The following is a 24131-nucleotide window of genomic DNA, read 5'->3' on the forward strand; positions in this document are numbered from 1 at the left end:
CTTGGTCATATCTGAAGACTTTCTGAAGAATGTTTGCTTCCTATGAGAATTGGAAGGAACCTGCACAGCTGTGTTGTAGAAGAGACCAAACAAACCACAAGTCCTTGGGTCATATCAGGTCTCTCTTGCTTGCTGGTGTGGTCTGACAGAGCTGCTGCCTACAGATATGCTGCGGTAGGAGAGTAAAAGAAAAGTTAATGTACAAGACAGTGAGGCAGACAGACCACAGTGCTATCCTATAGTAATTTTACAGTATACACCTCAAGAAGCAAGTAAAGGTTAATTCCACACTGATGTGTAGACAGAAAAAGCATTTTTTGAATGATGAGCCTTCTTCAGGTGTGAGGGAGACGGAAAAGACATTTTTTCTTCAAGGCCAAATAGTTGTTTTTCTCTTTTTTTCTACTTTTCAGCAAGCAATCAACTGCATCCATTTGCATCCATTTGTTGCTTTGCAGCTCACACTGATACAGCTTCCTAATTAAAAACTTTTATATAGCTATTCTTATAATAGTTATAATTAAAAGTATAACTAACTAGCATTTCATATAACTAAAGATGCAACAGGTCAAAAAGGAAGCCAGCTAGTTTTCCTTACTTCATTTTTGTGAGGCAGAAATACTAACCACTGCACCATAATGCTCCACATATGTAATCCATTGATTATTATTAGTAGTTTAGTAAAAGCTGGGAATGGGCTGCAACACCAAGAATTATGATTTCTGGTGTTTTCCATGACAAGTATAGACATATTACTGCCAAAAGGCATAGGTAATCCCTCCAGCCCTCATACCTCATAAGTTCAACAGCGTTTGTGGGTCCATAATAAACAGGCATTCTTTTTAATGCATCTATGTACTTATGTCAGTGAACTGTGCATGTACGTTTAGATGTACTGTAGATAAACAGAGTGATCTTGCAGAGTAGATTCAAGCATATTTTTGTGCAACAGTTCTGTTGTGATTCTATGATACAAATGAAGTACTGCGTAGTTTTAAAGGCTGGGGGAGGGGGGTGGGGGGGGGGTTCTCTGGCTCACAGTGAGTGGAAATGGGCAGCAGGAATGTGGAATTAGAAACATTTCTGATCCTTGTCCAGTGCCTGTTTGCACTGCAGTCAGTCAGTGTGACATCAGAACTTGGACTTTATAAATGTCAGAATGAGCTCGCCCAGGCAGTCTGCAAACACCACAGCCACCACAGTACAGCTCCTGAGGATCAACTCGCCTCAAAGAACAGATCTCTTCAAAACACCATGTTTGTGTGGCTTCTGTTCCTTCATGTGGTGACACAGGTGAGAGGGACTTGATTAATGCTTATGAGGTGTTAGCCTCTTGTAAAAGAAAAACTCGAGTTTGTTCAGATCTATTTTGAATTCCACTGGAGGTGCAGTCCTGTATATGCATGATAAATTAATGCTGGTATTTCTGTTATTTACTCTTGTGCATTAACAGTTTTCAGCACCAATATATATGTATACTGATCTATTGTATCACTACGCACTGAGCCAGGAGAGTGAGTGCTGAACAGTACGTGCTGTCGGAAAAAGAAAAGGTTTCCAAGTTCTGAAACCTGGAGCTGTTCCTTTTTATAAAACATGAAAAGTCCATTTATGATCTTTCAGTTGTTGCAAAAGTAAGTTTCCTTGTTGCAGCAGAAGCAGCATTTGTCATGCACCTCCTTATCTCTGAAAACAGTTTCCTGTGTTGGCACACCTGAGGTGCAGCTCTGTTTATTTTTAACTTTAACCGGGTGAGGAAGGTCAGACTTCAGACGTGCCCCTGCACTCACACGTTAGTTATGACAGCCAAGAAATTCAGGACATCTTTAGTCTGTGCAGAAGAAAAAAGTTCTAAAGACAGTGAAGGTCTGGGAAAATATAAGTTATTGCTGATGTTTTATATAATTGCAGTTTGTGTGCAGTGATGCATATGCACAGAGCTTAATTGTTGATCACTTTCTTGCAAATTCAATTAACGTCACCAACTTGTTTTTTTCACAACAGGCTGAAAATCCCAAACAGAACCTGAACAAACGTGTGCTGACTGCACGGAAATGAATGAAAAAATGTGTTAATTGCCAAACGCTTGCCTCAAAAGCTGCTACACCACAGATTCAGGAATAAAGCACTTATAAGCAGACAACTAATATTAGTAATATTGGCCAGCTCTCAGTAGAGCCACTAGTTTTCTTTCTAAATGGAGTACATCTCAAAGAAACATAAATTAAAGAAACTGTTACATAATTCCTGCTAAATACTGGCTGCGATGCTTGTTGACTTCTTAATAATAAGTGAGGTGTTAATCTGAAAGTTTTGAAAGTGCTCTCAAACACATACTGTACAGCTGCCAATAAAGATGGCACAAACTATTTCAAATAGCCAATATTTACTTTGTGTTAGTAGCATGCTGAGTTAAAAGAGAGGACGATAAAAAAAAAATCTGCTTGTGCCTTCTGTGGAATACAATAATAAAATCTCGAAGTGTAAAAGCAATCGTGGTTCTGTTTTTGGCAGGTCTGCTGCCAGCTCTGTGGCAGGCCGTGCTACTGCCCCAGAAGAGCTCCCCGATGCCCAGCGGGTGTTTCTGTAGTCCTGGATGGGTGCCAGTGCTGCCAGGTGTGTGCCAGGCAGGAGGGCGAGACCTGCAATGAGAGATTCAGCTGTGACCGCGCGCGCGGGCTCCACTGTGACTTCAGCGCCAGCTACCCGGGGGGTCCTGGAGTGTGTGTCAGTGAGTATGCCTTCAGACGAGCTGCCGACACACACTGAGCGCCGTCTCCTGGGGTTGCATGCAGCAGATAAAACAGTGGCTCTGCGGTTAAGGATTTGCGCCCGGGACTGGAAGGTTACTGGTTCAGATCCCGTGGCCGGCAGAGGAATTCTACTCCGTTGGGCTCCTGAGCAAAGCCCTTAACCCCAACAGCTCCAGGAGCACCATATAAATGGCTGACCCTGCGCTCTGACCCCAAGCTTCTCTCCCTGTCTGTGCGTCTCGTGCAGAGCAAGCTGGGGTATGCGCAAAGATGAATTCCTAATACAAGAAATTGTATATGGCCAATAAAGTGATCTTAATGTTATCATTTCCACAAGCACAAACAGTATTACAGAAAACCACATGTAAGCATACCTTGTGAAAACAGGACAGTGGCTTAAGCATTGGCCAAAGGATGTACAGTAGATGTTGATTTGAAGTCTTTACCATGTAGGGGATCTTTCTTTATGAAGTTCGAGTAGGGAGCTGCGTAAGCATGCATAGGCTGCAAAGGAACAGGTAAAGGTTTATTCCATGCTGATAGTAGCTAATGTTTCTGCATTTGCTAATGACTGTAATGGTGCTATACTGCACCATAAATGAGCAGGACTGTTAGTTTTTGTCTACACCATGTATTGGCTAATGACTTGAAGCATGTTATTTGAATAATTCACCAGGAATGTTATTGTTTTCATACTTAAGCACTAACCCATGTTTTGTTAAAACATTTTGGGTGTTTGAGGGAACATATTTGAGTTCTGGAACCAGATGAAGATGATAAAATGGGATGTCATGGGAGGTTTCACCTTACGAGTAGTTGCAGAGGAATGAATTATGCTTGTATAGTGAGGGATGGAGGCTTGCATCCTTGCGATGTGGATGCCGAATCGGAGGCTGCCCTCACGCTGCTGTGTGCCTCCACAGGTGAGGAGGAGCTGGGCTGTGAGCTGGACGGGGTGACCTACAAGGAGGGCCAGGTGTTCCAGCCCTCCTGCGCCATGCAGTGCCGCTGTGCGGGTGGGGGGGTCACCTGCGTGCCTCTCTGCAGCGAGGACGTGAGGCTGCCCAGCCCGGATTGCCCCAACCCCCAGCAGCTGCAACTCCAGGGCAAGTGCTGCAAGGACTGGGTGTGTGAGAATACGGCCAACAGCGTTCTTCAAGACGCCTTGGCAGGTAAGGGCTGTGATGGTCTGATGGGGGCCATGTGACCCACATCACCTTGACTGGAGGGTCAATGAATCGGCCTCTTGAAGAGGCCCCTGAGGTCAGCTCCATCACTGGCCGAGCAAAATGCCCCAGACACCCATGTGTCTCTGTAGAACTGTCTCTTGTTTTCATTCCTCTCCCACTTCTTCCTTGCCTTTATTAGACCTTGAGGATCACATTCATAAGTTACTCAAGAGTTACACACCATTGTTTCAGGACACATTTTGACTTCCAAGTGTGATCATTGGGGTGCAAGATAAGAACGCTACAGTGATGTCAACCAGGGATTTTTAAGGGTGCGTTTGCCCCCTCCTTGTTGGTGGTGTGACTGAGTTGTGGAGATGGGACAATTTGACACTGGGGTCCATTCACACACTGTGCTCTTAAAAGGTAAGTAGACAACTCCTGGACACTTGTACCGAAACAAATCCACTCTTCTGCTCTAAAATGGTGGTTTAATTATTTCATCTTGCACTGGGGGGGAAACACTACCTTCTAGAACACTCAACAAGAAGAAAATATTGAATGTTTTTATGTGTTTGAGCTTTTCTGGAAAAACACTGAACTTGTAGCGTCAGACGTCTGAGGCCTTTGTTTCTCTGTGAACCAGGTAGTTTAGTTACATTTTCACTCTTCTCGAACCAAGCTGACTCTGCTGACTGAGAGTATGGAGATCCTTATCGGTGGTTGTGAAGCTCTAGCTTGTTATTACATGACTGACGTTGAGTCTGCAAGCCCAAGCCTGGCGCGAATGTTTTGAGGCAAATTGTCAAGTCACGTTGACACCACCTGTCTCGCTTTCATTTTTGTTCCACTCAAAATCCTACAATGTCTACTTTGTGGTTAGGCTGCTGACCCTTCAGTTATCATATTCTTTTACTTCCAATGGGGGATTCTTTTGCCATACTGTAGCAAAATAAAACCCAGACAGACAGGACAGGAATAGAAACGTGTTTTTCCTTCCACGATTCACGGAAAAGACCAGGTTGGTAGGGCTCGGTGATTTCATAAAACAACACAATCTGTTAAATATAAATAACTCCAATAGGAGGTTAACAAAACAATGAAACAGTCTGGAAAAAATCTAGGATTTCAACAAATGCCACAAAGTCAAAACAGGAGAAGAACAGCTTGTGCTAAATGTTCTTTTGCTGCAGTGGAGCTCGAGACGTGTTATACTGTATTGGATATGCAATGCTGCTCTGGAAAGGAGATATTTAGATTATTGTACATTATTAACAATCTGAGGTAGCCATTTCTGTAGTTATCCAGTGGGACGCCTATCAGTTCAAAGCCCTCTGCAATGGTTTCTTTTAATTATTTGGTTCTAATACAGAATATAAATTGGATACAAGTTATCTGATTACAAATCATGGAACAGTGTGGCTGTTGACTTGAATCTGAGAGCCACATAAAGAGACGTGTTGCTGAAAATCTGTCTTGGACGTATTTTGTGATCCTATTGTGTTGGGGAGTGATAGAGACGCAGAAGATGTTTAGCTACATGTATTCAAGTGCCTCAAGAACTTTGCAGAATCATATGTTGCTTTGGCACCTGTTTGTTTTTGAATCTTTTGAATCTGTGTTTCAGCAGATGAAGTGGAATTGCAAAAATGAATGATGCCTACTTTTTGACAAGCCATCCACTCCATTTTGATGAGCTGTTTGCCAACAATTTCGATCATAATTTACCTATTAGGTCTGCAGATCTTGTGTACATAATCTCTGGCAGAACAATATTAGATTTTTTGCTTACCTTTTCAAAACCCATACTGTCTGTGTGGTGTTTTCCATTCCCTTTTCCCATGAAATGGTATTATTGTTGGAATTTGGAGGAAAGGTGGGGTTTTCCTATGAATAGCAAGTGGCTAATGTTTCCACCCTCCCCCACCCCCACAAACCATGTGCTGAGTTGTGCTTGGAATTTGGTGTACCTCATTTTTCAGTTCGGGATGTACAGTACAGCGGGAAAATCTCTTGGGCGTTCTTCCTTATTACGAATCCTGTCTGAACAACTGCTCAGTCTGTAGTGGGAAATGATATGAACATGTATATTGTTAAGAAACTATTGTGGAGGGAATGGATTTTCTTATCACGCGTATTAAGAAACTGTGCCACCATTGTTGGGGCTTTTGTTGAGTTTGAGAAACGGGGGCTGGAGGATGTATTTCATGAAATTATGTCTCGTCAACTTGTCTGGCTGGATTAGGGTATCTCGCAGTGAGTAAGTAATAGTGCTAATCTTAAATTCAAGGGATAACAAGCACCTTTCATTGACTCCTGGGCCAAAAAGCCTACTATACTGTAGGTAACTACTGTGTAGTCTGTAAGATGTGACCAAGGAGGACACAAGTGGAAACTATATGGTAGTGCATTAAAACCCAAGAATAAGATTCACCTTTTTGCGCACATCTGGAACAAGCTCCCCAGTCATGTTGTTGAAGCCATTGCATTGTCTTTTTCAAGGAATCCTTTAAATCAATGAAGACTGGAGTCTTTCATCAATTAGCAACAAACGACAAACTGATCTTTCTTATGGAAATCTATTCAATCCTTTCTTCTGGATTCTGGGTAGCAGTAATAATAATAGCTTACACTTACTGTATATAGTGCTGTTCTGGAACTCCACTCAAAGTTCTTTACAGGTAATGGGGACTCCCCTCCACCACCACCAATGTGCAGCATCCACCTGGTGATGATGTGACGGCAGCCATACTGCGCCAGAACGCTCACCACACACCAGCTCTCACTGAGGAGGAGAACAGAGTGATGAAGCCAATTCATAGAGGGGGATTATTAGGAGATCATGAATGATAAAGGTCAGAGACAAGTTAGGTCAGGACACCAGGGTAACACCCCTACTCTTTTTGAGAAACGTCCTGGGTTTTTTAATGACCACAGAGTCAGGACTTATCTTATCTGAAGGACTGCGCCTTTTTACAGTGTAGTATCTCCCTCACTATACTGGGGCATTAGGACCCATGCAAACTGCAGGGTGAGCGCCCGCTACTGACCCTTCTAATGCTTCTTCCAGCAGCAACCTTAGCTTTCCCAGGAGGTCTCACGTCCAGGTACTGACCAGGATCACACCTGCTGAGCTTCAGTGGGTTGCCATTTGCGAGTTGCAGGGTGATATAGCTGCTGGCATAAAGTTTAATTGGCTTCTGGGAAACTTTGCCCTGGTGTGCGAGTGTGCCCGGCAATAGAATAGTGTGTGCCTGTTGTTTGCTGGGATAGGTCTAGTTCCCCCACAATTCTGAACTGAAAAAAGTAGCTGGAAAATGGATGGATGGGTTGATCCCACTAAAGGAACCTCGCATGTGAAAGCAGACACTAGCCCTTTTGGCGGCCTCTAGTGGCAGGTCTGCTGCTATTGCTGTCCGTCTACCACCCTGATAGACTGTATTTACTGTATCAGTATGCGCATACCTGTACAGTATGAGGAATCATCACTACAACTGTCAAGTTTTTTAAAATCCCTTTGAACAGTTAAGGTTATGCAAATGAACATTTGCATTTAAAGTGTTGGGGTATGAAGTTTGCATCAGAGAAAGTGTTAACGCCAGTTATGCAAATACATTTGTACGTTTTTAATATTTTACTTTTTTTTAAGAAAAAGAGATTCATTCAAATAGGTTTATTCCATGCTGAAAAGAGAAGAAAGAAAACGCAACGAGACAGTGGAGGCTTATTATTTATTTGTTCCTTTGCAGCCTACGCATGCTGACGCAGCTACCCACCTGAACTACTTTATTTCAGAGATGTGATTTCAGGGCCAACACTTTCAGCGCCGTCCCAGAGTTTGAGAAGGCGGAGATTGGTTACGTTGGTCTCTGACACTTTAAAAACTGAAATTTCAGCTCACAGACCCGAGGTGTCCAACCGGCTGGACCCTCACAGCCAGACCCCGAACTCCGGCTCTAACTGCATCGAGCAGAGCACCGAGTGGAGCGCCTGTTCACAGACCTGCGGCATGGGAACCTCCACCCGCGTCACCAACAAGAACCGCGCCTGCCGCCTGGAGACGCAGACGCGGCTCTGCATGGTGCGGCCCTGCCAGAGCCTGTCCCGATTGGCCCCCACGGTGAGTGAGGCAGGTGTGAACGTCTGTCAACCTTCTGCTCTGCCGCAGTGTCATAATTCATCGTGCACGTGAGGAGTTAACGTAAGGATGTTCCCTTACAGAATTTGAAAGAGTAAAGGAGGCCAGATCTATTGCCGACTTCAAATTAGAATGCCTTTTGAGTAAAATAGGTAACAGTAGTAGAGCAGCCTATAACATTGAAGAAGTACTTTTTAGTAAACAATGGCGCCATCTGGTGTTCAGGCATGGCATGTGCTGGGGCTGTAAGTATTTTATTTTTCCTGGAGAACTTAGTACATGTGTTTTTCTTTGAAACAGATAAGGCTCCTAAAGCTCCATTTCAGGTTTTCTCCACTTCAGTTTGTTACACAATCCCACTTCAAATTCTGGTGTCTCCCTTTTTAAAATTGAGACATTATCATATAGCCAGCAGCTGCAGCTCAGGAGGTGTGAGTCTGGCCAGTTCCATCATTCTGTGGTCTGTGTGAGTCTTAATGCGGGGGCTCTATACTGCAAACAAAGCACTGTCCTTCATGTCAGACATAAGACCGAGCTCCTGACTGTCCATGGTCATTAAATATCTCAGGGCGTTTCTCAAAAAGAGTAGGGTTGTTACTCCAGTGTCCTGGCTAGTTTTCCCCCTGGCCTTTACCAGTCATGGCCTCCTATCTATTAACTGGCTTCATTACTGTTTTCTCCTCCCCACTTATGTGTGGTGAGCGTTCTTGTGCACTATGGCTGCGTACTGGCGTCAGTTTTCAGAAGACTCCATACAGGAGTCAAATGGAAGTTTCCATTACACTGTTACAGTATCAGATTGCCTTATAAGAAGAAGTGGATGAGGATTAAATCAGTGAATGCCTGTTTGAGGTGAAGGGTGTTAGTATTGATTCCTGTTAGTGTATTTGATCAATACCAGTATCCATTTTGACCAAGAATTTGATCCAGAGGGCTAAAAATCCAGGCCTTGAAGCAGCAAATCAAGGTGGTATTAAGGAGATCTCATGGCACTGTTAATACGAACATGAGTAAATGTAAACTCTTGGCTTAGGCAAGGTGGGTGCAGAATGGCTGCCACTCACCACCCAGGGGGGTGAAGGAAAACGGTGTGTCACAGAGAACTGACTGTTCCAGGACAGTGCCTGGAGATGGTGGCAGTCAGGAGGGGTTTTACCACAGTGTCCTGGCCAGTCTCCAGGCCTCTCGTTCTTGACCTGTCTAAATTATAATAATAAACTATTTTATATAGCGCCTTTAGAGGTGGCTTCTCAAAGTGCTTTACAGGATGACAACAACAATAAATAAAAAAGAATACACAAGATAAAACACAATTACAATATATAGAGGAGGCCGTGGATGATGGTACTAAGAAAAGCAGAGGGGTGAAGGATGGAACCAGTTCAGTAAAGGTTTTTCTGAAGAAGAGGGTTTTGAGTCTGGATTTGAAGGAGTTTACAGAAGGTGACTCTCTGATATCCTTGGGGAAAAAGTTCCAGAGCTTGGGGGCATAACAGGAGAAGGCCCTGTCACCCATACAATGTAGATGGGCTTGGGGGACAGTAAGGAGAGCAGAGTTAGAAGAGCGAATGTTGCGAGGTGGGGAGTAGGGCGATAATAGTTCAGACAGGTACTGAGGTGCCAAGCCATGCCCAGCCTTATATGTGAGCATGAGGATTTTAAAGTCTTCATGAAATTTGACCGGAAGCAAGTGCGAGGACTCCAGGATAGGAGTAATGTGAACACTTGCACTAGGCCTGGTCGGGATTCTGGCTGCTGGGTTTTGGACATACTGTAGTTTGTTCAAAGTAGATTTAGATACAATAGCAAGCAAGTCACAGTAGTCAATTCGCAGGAACACAAATGTGTTGTCTAAACCGCGTGCTGGTTCAAAGGTGCACAATACTTTTTTTTTCATTTTTGGAATAAAATATGTAAGTATTTTTAAGGCCTTTAAATACTATGCCTTATGAAATTGGACAAATCAGTGGACAGTTCACCACAGTTCTTTTCTTTAAGTAAGTGAATGAGACTACGACAAGGTGTCTTAATGCAGTCACTGACGTGCAGTGTTAATATTGTTTTTTTAACATACTGGGCTGGAGAAAGCTGCTACTGTCCTCTGCCAAAACAAGCAGCTATCCCCTGAAGTAAACAAATGACTACAGTTTATTCAAATCCCAGAACTAGATAAATACATTTAAAATACCTTGCAAAGCAATGGGCCTGCCTGCTTGACAAACATCTGATAGGCAAAATTCTACCATCTTTGTTAAAATATGGTAAAGAGTATTTTAAATGGTTTGCAAAAGAAAGCTGTCAAAGACTCTAATGAAATTGAATTCTTAGGTCAGACGTCTGTCATCAGAATGAATTTTAATGCGCTTTTGTAGTTTTACAGTGGTCAGGGGGTTCAGAACCATCCAAAGACGGCTCCGATGCCATGAGTTAGTTGTGTTATGAAGTCACTAGTACACAAGAGATCTCTACAAACTGCAAGGACCAATTGACTTTAATTTCCACAATTCATAATGATTTTAAGCCACACAAAAATCTTCACAATGTTGTTTGTAAGATATCCACGTCTACTGTATCTCAATAGAGTTAGTCTCGGAGATTAATCATGGATTGGGCTGGGACTTGGCAAACAAACTCATTGCAAATCCACACAGGAGGAGGGAACATCCAGATGACATGGGTGATGCGAAGCACTGTATTAATGCAAAACATTATTATGATGATGTTTAGCTTCAAGATGCTATGTACAAATAGCATCTGGGCTTCTGTGCCTTTGTAAAGACAATGAACAGAGGCAATAAAGCCAGCAAATATTGTCTTTATTGGAAAAATGTGAAATTTCCCTCAAGGAACGTTATGCTCAGTCTTTACACCATTCAATATTTGCATGTTTTGTCACCCTAGAAGTGACAAAACATAAATTATAGTTTTAAGAAGGTCATAGAAGAGCAACATGAGTGATTCATGACCTCAGGGAATTGTCATAAATACAGAGGCTAAAGAAACAAAACCTCTAAATGCAGGGTGGGTAGTTGATAGTGTCACCCTAGGGGACTTTTTAGGGAAATTCAGCAGCAAGCCAAAAACCATGGCATCACAACTGGAAAGTAAAAGCTCGATTCATCTAGATCAGAGCATGCTGTTGGAGTCCAAGCTCGGAACGTCAAGAAAATGTAATGAAACGTGTAAACCAGATGTCCACCTCTTCTCAGTATTTGTTCCAGAGCACATATTCTTAATGACTGGGTTGTGATCACTAGAGGCCGCTGATGTGCTAGTGAAGGGGTTTGTTTTCCGGCAGGTTACGCCCTGGTGCAGGTCAGTGTGTTTACGAACGTCAAAAAGTGCACAAGGACATCATTTGGCAGCTCATTTGAGAGCTCAGGGAGGAGAGTTTATATTGGGGTCAGCCAGTGATCCTGTTTATTGACAATTGTTTGGAAAAATACATTTTTGGCTACAGGAGCAAGCTAAACTCACACAAAGGGGGTAACTGTCTCTCATTGGAAGTGTTGGAGGGGGCGGTGCAGAGGGAAGAGAAGATGGGGTTGTGTCAGGAGGTACTAAAAGCCTTTTGTATATTTTTGTTTGTGATGCTTTTGTACCACTATAAACTCAAGGTTCATAGGCTCAAAACATAGAAAAGTAGGAGAACATGCTCTGTGCAGAGACTTGTAATTTGATACTGTAACTGCTCTGTCTGTAGTGAGCCTTAACTCATTAGAAGGTATTAAATTCACCACTCCCAAAATTAGTGCAATACCTCCATATCTACGGTAGAACTCTTTTGATTCAGCCAAACAACTGCAAACTGGTGTTTGTGTCTACTCTTTTTTGTGCCTGGTGTAGTGCTCCATAAAAGCCCTTTGTTACACATCACTTGGAACTGATAGTGCTTTAATATAGAATGAATCTGCGCAAGATATACGCAAGCAAATAGATTAGTGGTGTGCATCCTCAAGGAATTAGGAATTAACAAGGAAATTCGTATTTATAAGTCTCTTTAATTGATTGAAATATGTATAATGTATTAATCTCTTTTGAAAACATTTCTATCATTAGTAAAATGCGTAGTTTGTTCTGCTTTTTTAATCCTTTGGGGTTTCTAGGGCTGAATGTGGTACACTTTAAATATACATACAGAAAGCAGAACACATGTTTTTTTTTATCTGCATGTTTCTACTGTATTAGTAGTTTCCACTTTCTAACAAGCTGAAGCCGATTTTTATGTGTTGCAGGGAGCCAGGCGATGTGAGCCAAGTCAGAAGGTTCTGCTGCCTCTGCTATTTGAATACCAGGGCTGCTATAGCACACAGGCCTTTCTCCCAAGATTCTGTGGCCTCTGCTCTGACTCCAGGTGCTGCACCCCCTACCAGACCAGCACTGTGAACGTGGATTTCCGCTGTCCACAGGGGAGGCTGGTTCGACACCCCATGATGGTCATTGATTCCTGTGCCTGTCATCATAGCTGTCCTCTCACTCACAGGCTCCAGTACAGAGGATAGACACTGTGCTGTCTGCTCCTCCAAGACACCCAGTACAGAGCATAGGCACTGTGCTGTCTGTTCTCCCAGACCCCAGTACAGCGCATAGACACTGTGCTGTCTGCTCTCCCAGACCCCAGTACAGCGCATAGACACTGTGCTGTCTGCTCCTCCCAGACCCCAGTACAGCGCATAGACACTGTGCACTGTGCTGTCTGCTCCTCCCAGACCCCAGTACAGCGCATAGACACTGTGCTGTCTGCTCCTCCCAGACCCCAGTACAGAGCATAGACACTGTGTACTGTGCTGTATGCTCCTCCCAGACCCCAGTACAGAGCATAGACACTGTGTACTGTGCTGTATGCTCCTCCCAGACCCCAGTACAGCGCATAGACACTGTGCTGTCTGCTCTCCCAGACCCCAGTACAGCGCATAGACACTGTGCTGTCTGCTCTTCCCAGACCCCAGTACAGAGGATAGACAATGAGCTGTCTGCTCTCACAGGACAGAGGACAAACAGTGAGCACATTCTCACTCATAGACCCCAGACAACAGGAAACATCACTCACTGTCACAAGACAAATGCTGTGTTTTAGCAAGCTCTGCACCAGGAGCATCAATAAACTGCTCTGGTTTTATTTGAATGTAAACTAACATCCAGTAAATTAGTTTTCATCGTCCAGTACAAGCAGCTCAGAAACAAATAACTGAAAAAAACGTCCTGCATATTTTACTTATTTCAACCTAGTATTAAAATCTCAGCAAGTTTCTAACTGCCTCAAGAAAAATCTAGTTCTCTGTATTCAAGATTTGCTCTTGCTACAAGCATGAATGTTTTTTAACTAACAGATTTAGAGAGTGGCATAAAACATGTTGTTAAAAATGTTTTGATGTGTAAATATGCTCTACTGTATATATCTGTACACATTCTTTGTATATGTATTTTTTTTTCATTTAATGAGGATTACTTCATCAATTGCACTTATAAGCCATGTAAATATTCATGTAATAAATTTGACTGAAGTAAATCTAACAATAGATTTTTTTATTGAAATCAATTTAAGCAGTTTGTTTCAGAATTTGAGTTCTGATATCATTTGAAAGTAAAGGTTTTGGACTATCCATTTATTCACCATTCAGAATATTAGGAACCCCCACTCATATAATGTTTTGGATCTGAACAGGAGGAGGCATGATTCTCAAGAAGGTTTGGAGATATTTGCAATCCAATCTCATCCCATTCTTCAAGCTAGGTTCCCTTCAAGCTCCGACTGTGATGAGGATAATGGCGTGCAAGATAGGCCAGTCTCTCCAGTTTCCAGTGGGACTGCGGCCTGTGGTTTATTCTGGGCAGGAAAAATGGTGGATGTCCGTCTGCTGATCCTAATGCCAACCATGCTTTGCCTATATTGTCAACTGTGGTTCTTAATATTTTGGCCGGTGTATTTAATGAATGAAGGAGTAAGTGCGAGAGTAATGGGACTGTCAGTGACGAATGTTGTGATCAACTTTTTAAAATCCTTTTCCTTTTGCTTGGTCTGTGCCATACGTGATTGTCAAACTTGCTTCATAATGTTAGCATTTCCTAACCCTGTCAGTCAATAGCATGACATCAGCAGCCTAAGTCCTATATAAATTTGTTCCTTACAGAGATCTGTGGTACAACGAGGGAAAAAGCAGCATTAATTTAATGACACGATATTGTTACCTTGCCCGATCAGCTATTGTCATTCTCTAGATAGTATGCAGAAAGAACATCATGTTGCAATCATGTAACATCAATAAGGTCACTGAGCAAGGTATGGATTTTCATCATAGCGGTTTCATTCAGGGATCATTTGAAAGCATTGTCCTGCACAACGATCCACTGTATAAGAATTTTGTTTGTCTTCATGGCTGAAGAAAATGGGTTTTGGGAAGCCCCTCGCCCCAGAGTCTGTGACACAAGTTTGTTGCTTTACATTGTGTCTCTTCTTCTCCCGTCATCTCTCTCTGCATTACCGAGTTTTTATGAAGCCTGCCATGCAGGAGTGTCACCTCACTTCATCCCTTGGAGTGGCAGGTCCAGGTTTATGAAGACCTAAAAGCACAAGGGAGATTACAGCTATGAGGAGGCCATTCCATTCATCTGCCTTGTATGCTAGCTGAATCTCATCCAGATGTGTCTTGAGAAAAGCCAGGGTTTTCAGTTTAAACAATGTAGCTGAGCAGCTTGTTCCATATCACCTCAATCTTTCGTGTAAAGGAAAAGACAAGGATGTAAAGAGATGTAGATCTTGGGTGGGATTCAAGCTCATGCCTGCAGAATAGACGACAACCAAGAAGCAGCTCCTTAGACTGCCTGAAGATCCATAAACAAGCTAAGCCAGCTGCTAGACTCCAAACAAGAATACATGCAGTGAAATCACCAGGAATCTTCAGCAGCTAAGACTTTCCACACTCATCCACAGTGGGTTTCTGAATTTCAAAGGGTGCCCCGATGACTCCCTTCTAATACTCCCTTGTGAGTTTCATTCAAAGTTAAGGAAAAAAACTACAATAAGACACCCAGTTTAGAGACGGGCAATGTTAACTGAGGGTTTGGTGCCTCTTAAAGGCAAAGCACATTGCATGAGGTCTCCTCGAGCTATCATCTGTGAAGGACACATTGTCAAGTCACCTAGCCCATGGCTCAGATGTGGGCATAGTGGTTTCAGTCTAGTTTGACATCTGGAAGCTCTCATGTGAGGTTTTACAGATCATGACAATGTGAAGTTGTCCACTGAGCCCTGGCTATATAGGCAGTCTGAAACAGTTCTGTGTTACTGGAGTGAAAACAACTTGTAGCCAAGTGATGCTACACTGAAGTTATTAAGGGGCCTTATGATCAGAAATATTTTGTTTTACAGATGTCTTGATGCACTCACTGAGTACTATTCTGGCACAATATATTTCCTGCCGTCAGGCTTTTGCACATTGGTGGTTTCCTGTTGATGTGAACAAGGTAACTGACTTTTGCGGTATTAAACAATTGCAGGTCAAAGACAAAACTCTCCTTAACAGTTTAGTAAATAGCATTGATGCAATATTGTCTATTGATCAACTATTGTAGCTTTGCCTAACCTGCTATTAACCTTCTCAAGATGGTACACTAAAAAAAAGATATTACAGTATATTGCAAGAGTGATACCCATAAGTCCACAAAGAAAGGTTTTTAAATTCATTTCAGTGGTTACGTTCATGCAGCATTTGAAAGATGTAAATGTACAGTTTTCCCTTCATACAGAAGGGATTTAAATACATAGCTACTGTACATTAAAGCAAAACTAGTAACTATTTCTTTCGTGCCTATACTGATGATTGAAAACAGTGTTGGTGGAATTCATGGGGTTCATTTCTGTAGGAAGAATAAAGGAGCCCCAGTCAATAAAACATGATACTTGGGCATTGAACATCAAATGTATTGGGGTTTAATGATTTAGTGTTGTTAATATGTAGAGAATATAATTGAAAGAGACCCATTGGACATGCAATCTGCTGTACTCTAGTAGACAGGGCTTAGAAACATTTACCATCATATGTTGTAGTATTCCTGTGATCCAGAGTAGCAAAGACAAGTCGAAACTCTGGGGACACATGGCAACATGTGAAAGTGAAAGTGAAATGTCTGAGGTAAATTTGCACAGGTAACCTTTTGTAAGAGTGCAAGTCTCATTCTGTACTGACAGCCCAGCTGTTCAGAGTACAGAATATATTGTACAAGTATATACTGGAAGTTTATTGCCTTTCCATGCGCGGCAAACGTGTTCCCCCTGTTACGTTCTCTGCTATCTCTTTTATCCAGAACTTTTTAAGTGGTATCAACATGACCTTGCTTTTATCAGCAGTTGTGGATTAAATATTAAAGAAGGCGTGCTATAGCTGAGCTATAGTGCATTATAGGGCGCAGACTTCAACTACATTTCTGAAATTAGCAGGTGGTGACTAGTCCTGTTAATTCATGTCTTCACTTCTGTAATCTTAAGTTCTGATGATAAAATGATTGTGTTTAATATGTATTTGTTGAAAAGTGCTTATCAATAGCTGGTCTAGGTGACTGAAACAAAAAACATATTTTCACGTAAGAATAGATACAATTTTTTATTTCTGTCGGGAATGGAGGACTATGGCCTGTAGAAACAACACGCCAAGACAGGAGAGATGTGCAAAGAAAATGGGGAATACCCTCTATCATATAACAACCGGACATCTTTTCTTCAAGCATAGAAGTCATTATCTGATTCAAGCTCGATATGATATGAGCTCACTGTGGTTTTTAGAAATAAAGTAAGAAAACTTTACGTGTCACAGTGCCCAAGGGGATTCTGCTGTAGCCCTCATGAAATATCTGTCAAACTATGCATCACGGTGGACTTTTTTTTTCTTCTGACCAAAATGTTAACTGAGCAGCAGTGAACAACTGTATGGAAATGTCCCTGTGCTCTGTGGTTGTGGGCAAACAACGTCAATGAAAGAAAGTTTTTCTATAACCTTGGAACCATAGGTTCTCACGTCAATAACACACCCATTTGACAAGAACTGAGTACTTTCAAGCTAATCCCTCGCGTTTGGTGAGCCAATCTGCGTGCGTTATGTGTATCTGCCTTTTCCCCATTGAGCTGAGGAATAATTTGCCACTTCTGCTTTCAGTCATACAGCCACGAGACAAGACAAGTAGATAATACACATGGGAATTTGGGGAGACTACTGTTTCTTGTCAAAATACCACAATAGTTCCATGTAACTCAGCCTCAACAACAGGTGGTGAATCCTTAAATATACTGGACCCTGGAAATGACGAGTGTGAAAGCGATGAAACAGACAAGTGGGGGAGAAACGTTATTCACCCTTCAACAGGAAGTCTGACTACACTCTTCTGCAGAAGAAAAAAAAACTCTTTAAAACTTTTCTCAGGTAGTAACCTGTCCCTCCTCCTACCCCTGTCCCACCAACGTAACCCAGATCTCTCTCCCTCCCTATTACACCCACATACCCACACACAAGCAAGAAAACCGCTGGAGAATCACTAAAGAAACTACACTAAAAAATAATGTTGCGTTTGTGCAACACAGACCAGATTACAAGAGCGCAGGCGATTGAGAAACAAATTAATTGTGTGATCCGAATGGCCATTGCTGTGATTAAGACGCACGGGAGTTAAAATCTGATTCGCTCTGGAGGAAGAAGACCGGATGCAGAAGATAAATGTGCTATCTTTCTTCGGGTGTGTTTAAAAGAGAGCAGCTTTCTTTTCATTCTCTCTTTACATCTAAAAGCAATGGTCAGGCCTTGAGGCTGATGAGCAAAGGCAGTGAGGTAATGGTTGAGGTGGAGAGTAACTGTATTTTCCCTTCCCCTTTTTTTAAAAAGAAGAACGTGTACAACTTTAACACACTCACCAGCTGTGACGTTTTTATGCACGTGCCCATCTCTCAACAGTCCTGTACGGAAAAAGAAAAACAGCGTGATGATGAACACAGTCCTCTACATGCAAATGATTCTGTGCCATCGCATTTTGTCTCATGGGTATAACTAGGAAAGGTACTGATGGAAAGAAATACCCTTTAAGATTAAGTCTGGAAACCCCCCAACCACATCGCACAGTAGGCTGTAGACTAATTTCAATCTACATATGTCCAAAGAGTTTGAAGCCCTCTTTTTTTAGAGAGACTGTGATGCCACAGTGATTAACTCACTGATTTCAAGCTGATCAGATTTAATGGGATGAGAAAGAAAAGAGAACACATGAGAACTGACATCTACTGGTAAATGAATGAAATGACTGCACTTGGCTTTTAAGATGTGTTTGTGGTGGAGGCGGACTTACCATTTCCAAGAAGAGTGTGATTCATTCATCAGGCAATTCCGACCCTTTGCACAATCAAAATTAACCACTGATCCGTTGAGACGCAGCGATATCTGTCAAATCTTAGGGGCTGCATCATCATAGAACCAACAGTCAGGAACTGTGACCTACCCCCACTGGATTCCCATAGTCTCACTAAGGTCTCCTTAGAAATATGGACTACCTGCCACAGAAGAACTGAAAGTACGTGAGGTTTTGCTCTCAGAGAGCTGGACACGTGCAAAGCTATGTTTGGCTCCTGCCAGATTTATCTCCGGTTTTGATTTACAGTATGCCGCTTGCAGTCTGTGACAGTTTCAGGTCAAAATAAACAGTATCTCTTTGTCCTCAGGCTGTAAATAAACTCTAATACTCACTTATGCACAGAATGCATATTGCTTGTTACAAAATTCTGATGCATCTCCTGACTAAATAGTGACCAATGTATTGCATCACCCTGTAACATCCATGGAGCTACTGTATCAATTATTGGTGGATGGTGGAATAAATTATCCCTGATATCTAGACCATCTCTGATGAAATGAAAAGTCTCTGCAACACTATGGGACCAGTTTCAGGGCTTGCAGATTTTGGAGAACAGAGGTCTCCAAGCCAGTAGGAAGAGTAGACTAGCTGGAGCCCAAGACAGAGACTATGAATGGGATGGGCTCCCTCTCAGTCTCCACTGATACAATGGATGATGTTTCAGCTGCTCGAAAAATAACTTTCAGATGAGAAACACAGTATGCTAAAATTCAAGCCTATTAATTATTATTAATATTTTGTATTATTATTTGCAATGGAGATATGACAGACACAGGCCATCCAGAGAGAAATTGATCTTTCGTAATTTTATAGAGAAAAGGGGACTTATTTTGGAAAAGGTTCATTTAGGGTACATGTGACTTTCCTGAAACATCTCACAGCAGATTTCTGAAATGTTTGTATTGTTCCTGAATGCCCACAGTGCTCGACTAACGTGCCTAATTGCTGCTGCTTGTTTGTTAAACAAATTCCAATCTGTATTAAACATATGATCATGAATTAGAGTAGGCCACAATACAACACAGGCAATGTACTGCTAGATGTCTCACAAGTTTTACTTGGATGTTTAAAGGGCCAAAAATTCAATTAATAGCTCAAAAAGTGGTGTCCTGGCTGCTTATTTATAGGCTAACCTTTTCAATTGAGTCTGTTTTAATAAGAATAAGAATATAGTATGTATTTGACAGACCACCTTAGATGACACATCACCCAAAAGCACTGTACAATAAAAGAGTTTAAAAAAAGAGAACAGACACTAACATAATCATTTTAAATCAAAGAACATTTCTTTTATCTACCCAGGATAAGATCATTTCCCTTTCAAATTGACAAAATATATGCAAACAAAATGGGCCATTTGGAGGAAAGAGAGTCAGATTGACCATTTCACACATTTTCAGCAGTGCAGAAAAGTTTTCTTTGCATATTTGCATCTGGGACCTTCATGAATTGCTTTAACTGCTTTGCCATTATCGAGCTTCTTGAGTTGAGAATCCAAAAGCTATACAGTAGATGTCATCTTTCTGACTAGTTAAATGTTGCCTTATTGAGATACTACTATAGATTACACCTACCTGTATCATCTTTCTGTTTGAACTCTTCTCATAGCAATAATTTCCTGCCCAGTGCACTCCATCCTGATATGTTTTTCCTCACAGAGCTCAGATTGTCTGCCTGTCAGTGATTGTTTTACACCGTTGTTGGTTACCACAACCTAAAATCACAGTTAAGTCTGTGGTTTTGTTTTGCCTGCTACCTATATTTTTATGTTGGTGTGTGAAATATATTCAGAACCTATAAAGCATTATTGTCATTTTATACCAGACTAGATAAGATTATGTACAATCCACAATATTTTTAAATTGTATTTTAATTATTTTACACTATTTTATCGAGGAATTTATCTCACAGCACAACAATCTGTTACACTTTTAATAACTGTATATACCATTTTATAATATGATAAGCCTGGGCTAAGCGTTTGAGAGCCGTACTACAAAGATCCAGCAAAAAAATCCAAAAATTCTGCTCCCGTTATAAAGCTGCCGTCACCACACAGCAGACGCTGGATGTGCCCACATGTGGGATACTGTAAATTGTGTTTGCTCCGTTCAGGAGGTGGGCGTGTCTCATTTCAGAAATACTCCTTATATTAATGTGTGAGTTCTCTAGAGGAAGCCGAGGAAGAGTTCAGCTACACGTTTCTAGAGTGGGATAATTCTAATTTCTGTATAAAAGATAACAGACGCAACATCTGCACCAGTCGGAAAAGTTACAGTATACGAGCCGTCTTATCCTTTCTGCGTGCGGTGTTTCAGCATCGCTTCGTCTTTCGCAATTCTCTGTTGGATCACTTCGCTTTGCACTGAACTTGTGAGAAAACTTTCTCACAGTTCGTAGAGGACCGGCGCAATGACGAATAGCTCATGCAAACTAATAAACAGACATTTCACCCATGTATTTTTGCCAGCCGTTTACGTGTTGGTATTCATCATCGGGTTCATCGCTAACTGCTGGGGTTTACGACACGTTATTAGGAACTGGAAGAAAATGGGGAAAATAAACGTGTTTGTGCTTAACCTGGGCATAGCGGACCTGCTGTACGTCGTCACCCTGCCTTTTCTTGTGGCTTATTACGCCAGCAGCAGCGAGTGGATGTTCGGAGAAGTCTTCTGCAAGATCACAAGGTTCTGTTTCCATCTAAACCTGTACGGGAGCATCGGATTCCTCACCTGCATCAGCGTTTACAGGTATCTGGGCATCGTTCACCCGATGAAAATCATGGGACGGATTACACTGCGCCACTCGGTAGGTGTTTGTTTCGTGGTCTGGGTTTTAGTGATCGTTCAGATCCTCCCGGACATGTTCTTCGACAAGTCCTATCCACAGTCTTTCAATGCGTGCTTTGACACCACGGCCAACCACCTGCTAAAGCTCTACATGCCCTACAGCATTGGATGGACCGTCACAGGATTTGGCATTCCGTCGCTGATAATTTTAGGCTGCTACGGCCATGTGGCCGTAGTCCTGTCCACTAAGGCGAATGTCAACACCCTGCTGAAGCAGCGCTGCTTGAAACTGGTGGTCATCCTGACCATCCTGTTCTCGGTTTGCTTCATCCCTTATCACTTACTGAGGAACCTCAACATGAAGACCAGACTTCTGCAACTTGAGGGGAAATGCCACGAGAGTTTCAACAGGATTTACATATCCTACCAGGTCAGCAGGGGGCTCGCCTGCATGAACAGTGCCATGAACCCCTTGATTTATCTGGTCAGCAATGACGACTTCATCATGCGCTTTCACAGCATGAGCAAACGGGCAAGGCGCTCTGTTGTACAGCTGAGGAATGTCATACACTACCGTAGGCCCATGAATGAGTACGATTCACCAAACACGTCTAAAGAGTACAGCAGTTAAACTCAGCCCACGAATGTCTCTAGGATTAATGCTCATTCTCTTCCTGAAATCGTAGAAACGTGATACTGTTGGGTGTCTGCACCTTGCGGCTGAAAAGACATTAGTATATTTGTGTACTATTTTTGATATGTTGTGCCGATACGAGCAGTATTATTTTGTTACATAATGTATTAAAAACATGTTTTTTTCTTTGTACAGCACGTTTCTTTGTAAATGAAAAGCTACAAAAGATACAATAAGGAAATTATTGGAACTTCCTTATTGGAAGTTATTTGATTTTTTACAACACAACCTTTGCATAACCTTTATTCTATTCGCAGTGCTTCTTTCATGGAAATGTGCAATGTTAATGCAGAGTCCGAAAGGTTTTTGTACAATAGCTGAAACAATGCCTTGTTTTGTGTTGAAGTCTATTATATATTAAATTATAATACAGCCTGTATGTAATATATGATATACTGCATAGCCTATTATATTCTTAGAACAGGCACTATTGGAAAGAAGTAGTGCTGGAAGACGCATCAACATTAGCACGATGCGTGCCATCTCCAGTCGAATGCGAGCACTAAGTGATAACGCCCGATTTTGTTACACTCCATAGATATCATGCACACCTGGGCCCACGGGTGCCCCGCATTTTTGAATGAACTAAAATTGCTGTGACAGCCCGTGTTCACAGCTGGGAATCCATGTTATGTTCTCATATAAAAGTTCATTTTCATTTCAGACGTGTCCTCCATATATGCTGAACCCTCCCCTTTCAAAGTGTAAATATACCAAGGTGGTCACGATATGGTTAATAGTCAATCTGTAATAAGTCATATTACTGCAGGTGAACTGTTCACCTGCAGTACCTTTATTAAGCAAACATCCTGCCATATTCATCAGTATTATCCAATCATAGGACTGTCCGTGGTAACAGGAAATAATGCTTTCTAGTCTGATCAACAACAAACTAATTCACACAGTTTGCACACAGGACAGGGTTAAAGTTCTACCAGTGTCTTTTTCTCATGCTTTCACGAGTAATCCTTACTTAAAATGGAGAACATGTACTGTAACTGGATGATGGCTTACCAACTCTGTGTATTTCTTCACAGTATTATGTCGGTAGTATTATTTTGTCATGTTAAGTGCTAAGTGAATTGATTAATGTCAAGCTGTTTTCCTGAGACAAACCCTGAAAATGTGTTGTTGTTTTTTTTTTTAAAGTGTGTTTTGTTGAAGAAGAACTGTAGATAGTAGAAGGTTTACAAAAATGAAAGTAGAGCGTTTATGACAATGCAAGGTTCAGCTTGCTGCTGGACGGGATAGAAAGTCCTTGTTTATAAGGAATTAAACATCCACAGGCTTGGCTGAGTGATAATCTTTATGGTATTTGGCTCTATTTTTATCACCAGCTTTTACTGAACCATGTAAAACGAGTCTGCACAGTCTAAGGAAATTCAACTGAACTCTTTTCTTTGACCAGACATACAGTATATTCAGAAACTGATATTATGGTTAACAGAATTATATTAAAAGGCTTAATAAATGAGGTAATTTGGTATAGTTGGCCTATTTAATCATTTGGGTTGTACATGGGTGGCACAGCAGTTACCCTTGCTGTCTTGTAGACCTGGGGGGTCTATCTGCATGGAGTTTGCGTGTTCTCTCCCTGTTCTCATGGGTTACCGTCCACAGTCCAAAAACATACCGGTAGCTTAATTAGCCTCTGTTAAATTAGCCGTGGTGTGAGTGTGTGCGTGTGTGTCTGTGTGCGTGTGTGTCCTGCGATGGATTGGCGTCCTGTCCAAGGCGTATCCTGCCTTGTTGCTTGCCAGGTTAGGCCCCTTTAGCCTAAACTGGTACAGTAAGAAATGGATGAATGCCTTGAGTGCTAGGTCTTGCACAGTGTTCATGTGCTGAGCATGGTTTCAGCGACTAAAGTACGCTTGTGACTTGGCTAAATTAACAGCACTGGTCAAGTGTAGGCAGGGTCTATGAGTGGCCCAATAAAGACACACATTGGGGAACTAATAAAACAAGAGTTTTGTCTACAGATTAGCTGCTTAAAGACTAGATTCGTGGGTAGTTTCTCCTTCAAGAAGAAGCAGACATTTCTCATCACGTTGCACAAATATTTGAAAAAAATCAAGGATGAAAAAGAAAAAGACAAAATGGAAGAGGAAAAAGAGCATTGGATTTGCGCTTGGATACTTTTTCCGTGTCAGCTGGAGAAGCTGAAGTACAATAGGTCTCACCATCAGGTACAGTAATAAG

At 41.9% G+C, this 24131-nt stretch overlaps 2 protein-coding genes and 1 long non-coding RNA gene across 4 annotated transcripts; 2 read left to right on the plus strand and 1 right to left on the minus strand.

Moving 5' to 3' along the window:
* Window positions 1-1094: 1094 nt before the first annotated feature.
* ccn5 (cellular communication network factor 5) lies at window positions 1095-13577 on the plus strand. Its single transcript, XM_088607875.1, has 5 exons — window positions 1095-1293; window positions 2515-2731; window positions 3677-3925; window positions 7819-8042; window positions 12296-13577. The coding sequence occupies exons 1-5, from the start codon at window positions 1255-1257 to the stop codon at window positions 12560-12562; spliced, it is 996 nt and encodes a 331-aa protein (XP_088464001.1). The 5' UTR covers window positions 1095-1254; the 3' UTR covers window positions 12563-13577.
* Window positions 13572-20439, minus strand: LOC148648045 (uncharacterized). Of its 2 annotated transcripts, none has more exons than XR_015926728.1 (3): window positions 20024-20439; window positions 17959-18000; window positions 13572-14621 (listed from the first exon to the last, which is right to left on the minus strand). It is a non-coding gene; the product is annotated as an uncharacterized LOC148648045 (long non-coding RNA). The 2 variants fall into 2 exon arrangements; XR_015926729.1 differs by lacking the exon at window positions 20024-20439 and adding an exon at window positions 18387-20001.
* A 131-nt stretch (window positions 20440-20570) lies between these two features.
* LOC148648046 (P2Y purinoceptor 1) lies at window positions 20571-23420 on the plus strand. The gene has a single exon (XM_088607942.1). The coding sequence runs from the start codon at window positions 20862-20864 to the stop codon at window positions 21867-21869; it is 1008 nt and encodes a 335-aa protein (XP_088464068.1). The 5' UTR covers window positions 20571-20861; the 3' UTR covers window positions 21870-23420.
* The last annotated feature ends 711 nt before the right edge of the window (window positions 23421-24131 follow it).

This window comes from Lepisosteus platostomus, chromosome 15 (assembly GCF_059453375.1).
Source record: "Lepisosteus platostomus isolate fLepPlt1 chromosome 15, fLepPlt1.hap1, whole genome shotgun sequence".
Classification (NCBI taxonomy): Eukaryota; Metazoa; Chordata; class Actinopteri; order Semionotiformes; family Lepisosteidae; genus Lepisosteus; species Lepisosteus platostomus.

Bases quoted from the DNA above. Each gene is read 5' to 3' on its own strand.
- ccn5 (XM_088607875.1), top strand. From the start codon at position 1,255: ATGTTTGTGTGGCTTCTGTTCCTTCATGTGGTGACACAG. The intron at 2,732-3,676 runs GTGAGTATGCCT...GTGCCTCCACAG, and splicing joins GGGTCCTGGAGTGTGTGTCA to GTGAGGAGGAGCTGGGCTGT. The intron at 3,926-7,818 runs GTAAGGGCTGTG...CTGAAATTTCAG, and splicing joins TCTTCAAGACGCCTTGGCAG to CTCACAGACCCGAGGTGTCC.
- LOC148648046 (XM_088607942.1), top strand. From the start codon at position 20,862: ATGACGAATAGCTCATGCAAACTAATAAACAGACATTTCACCCATGTA.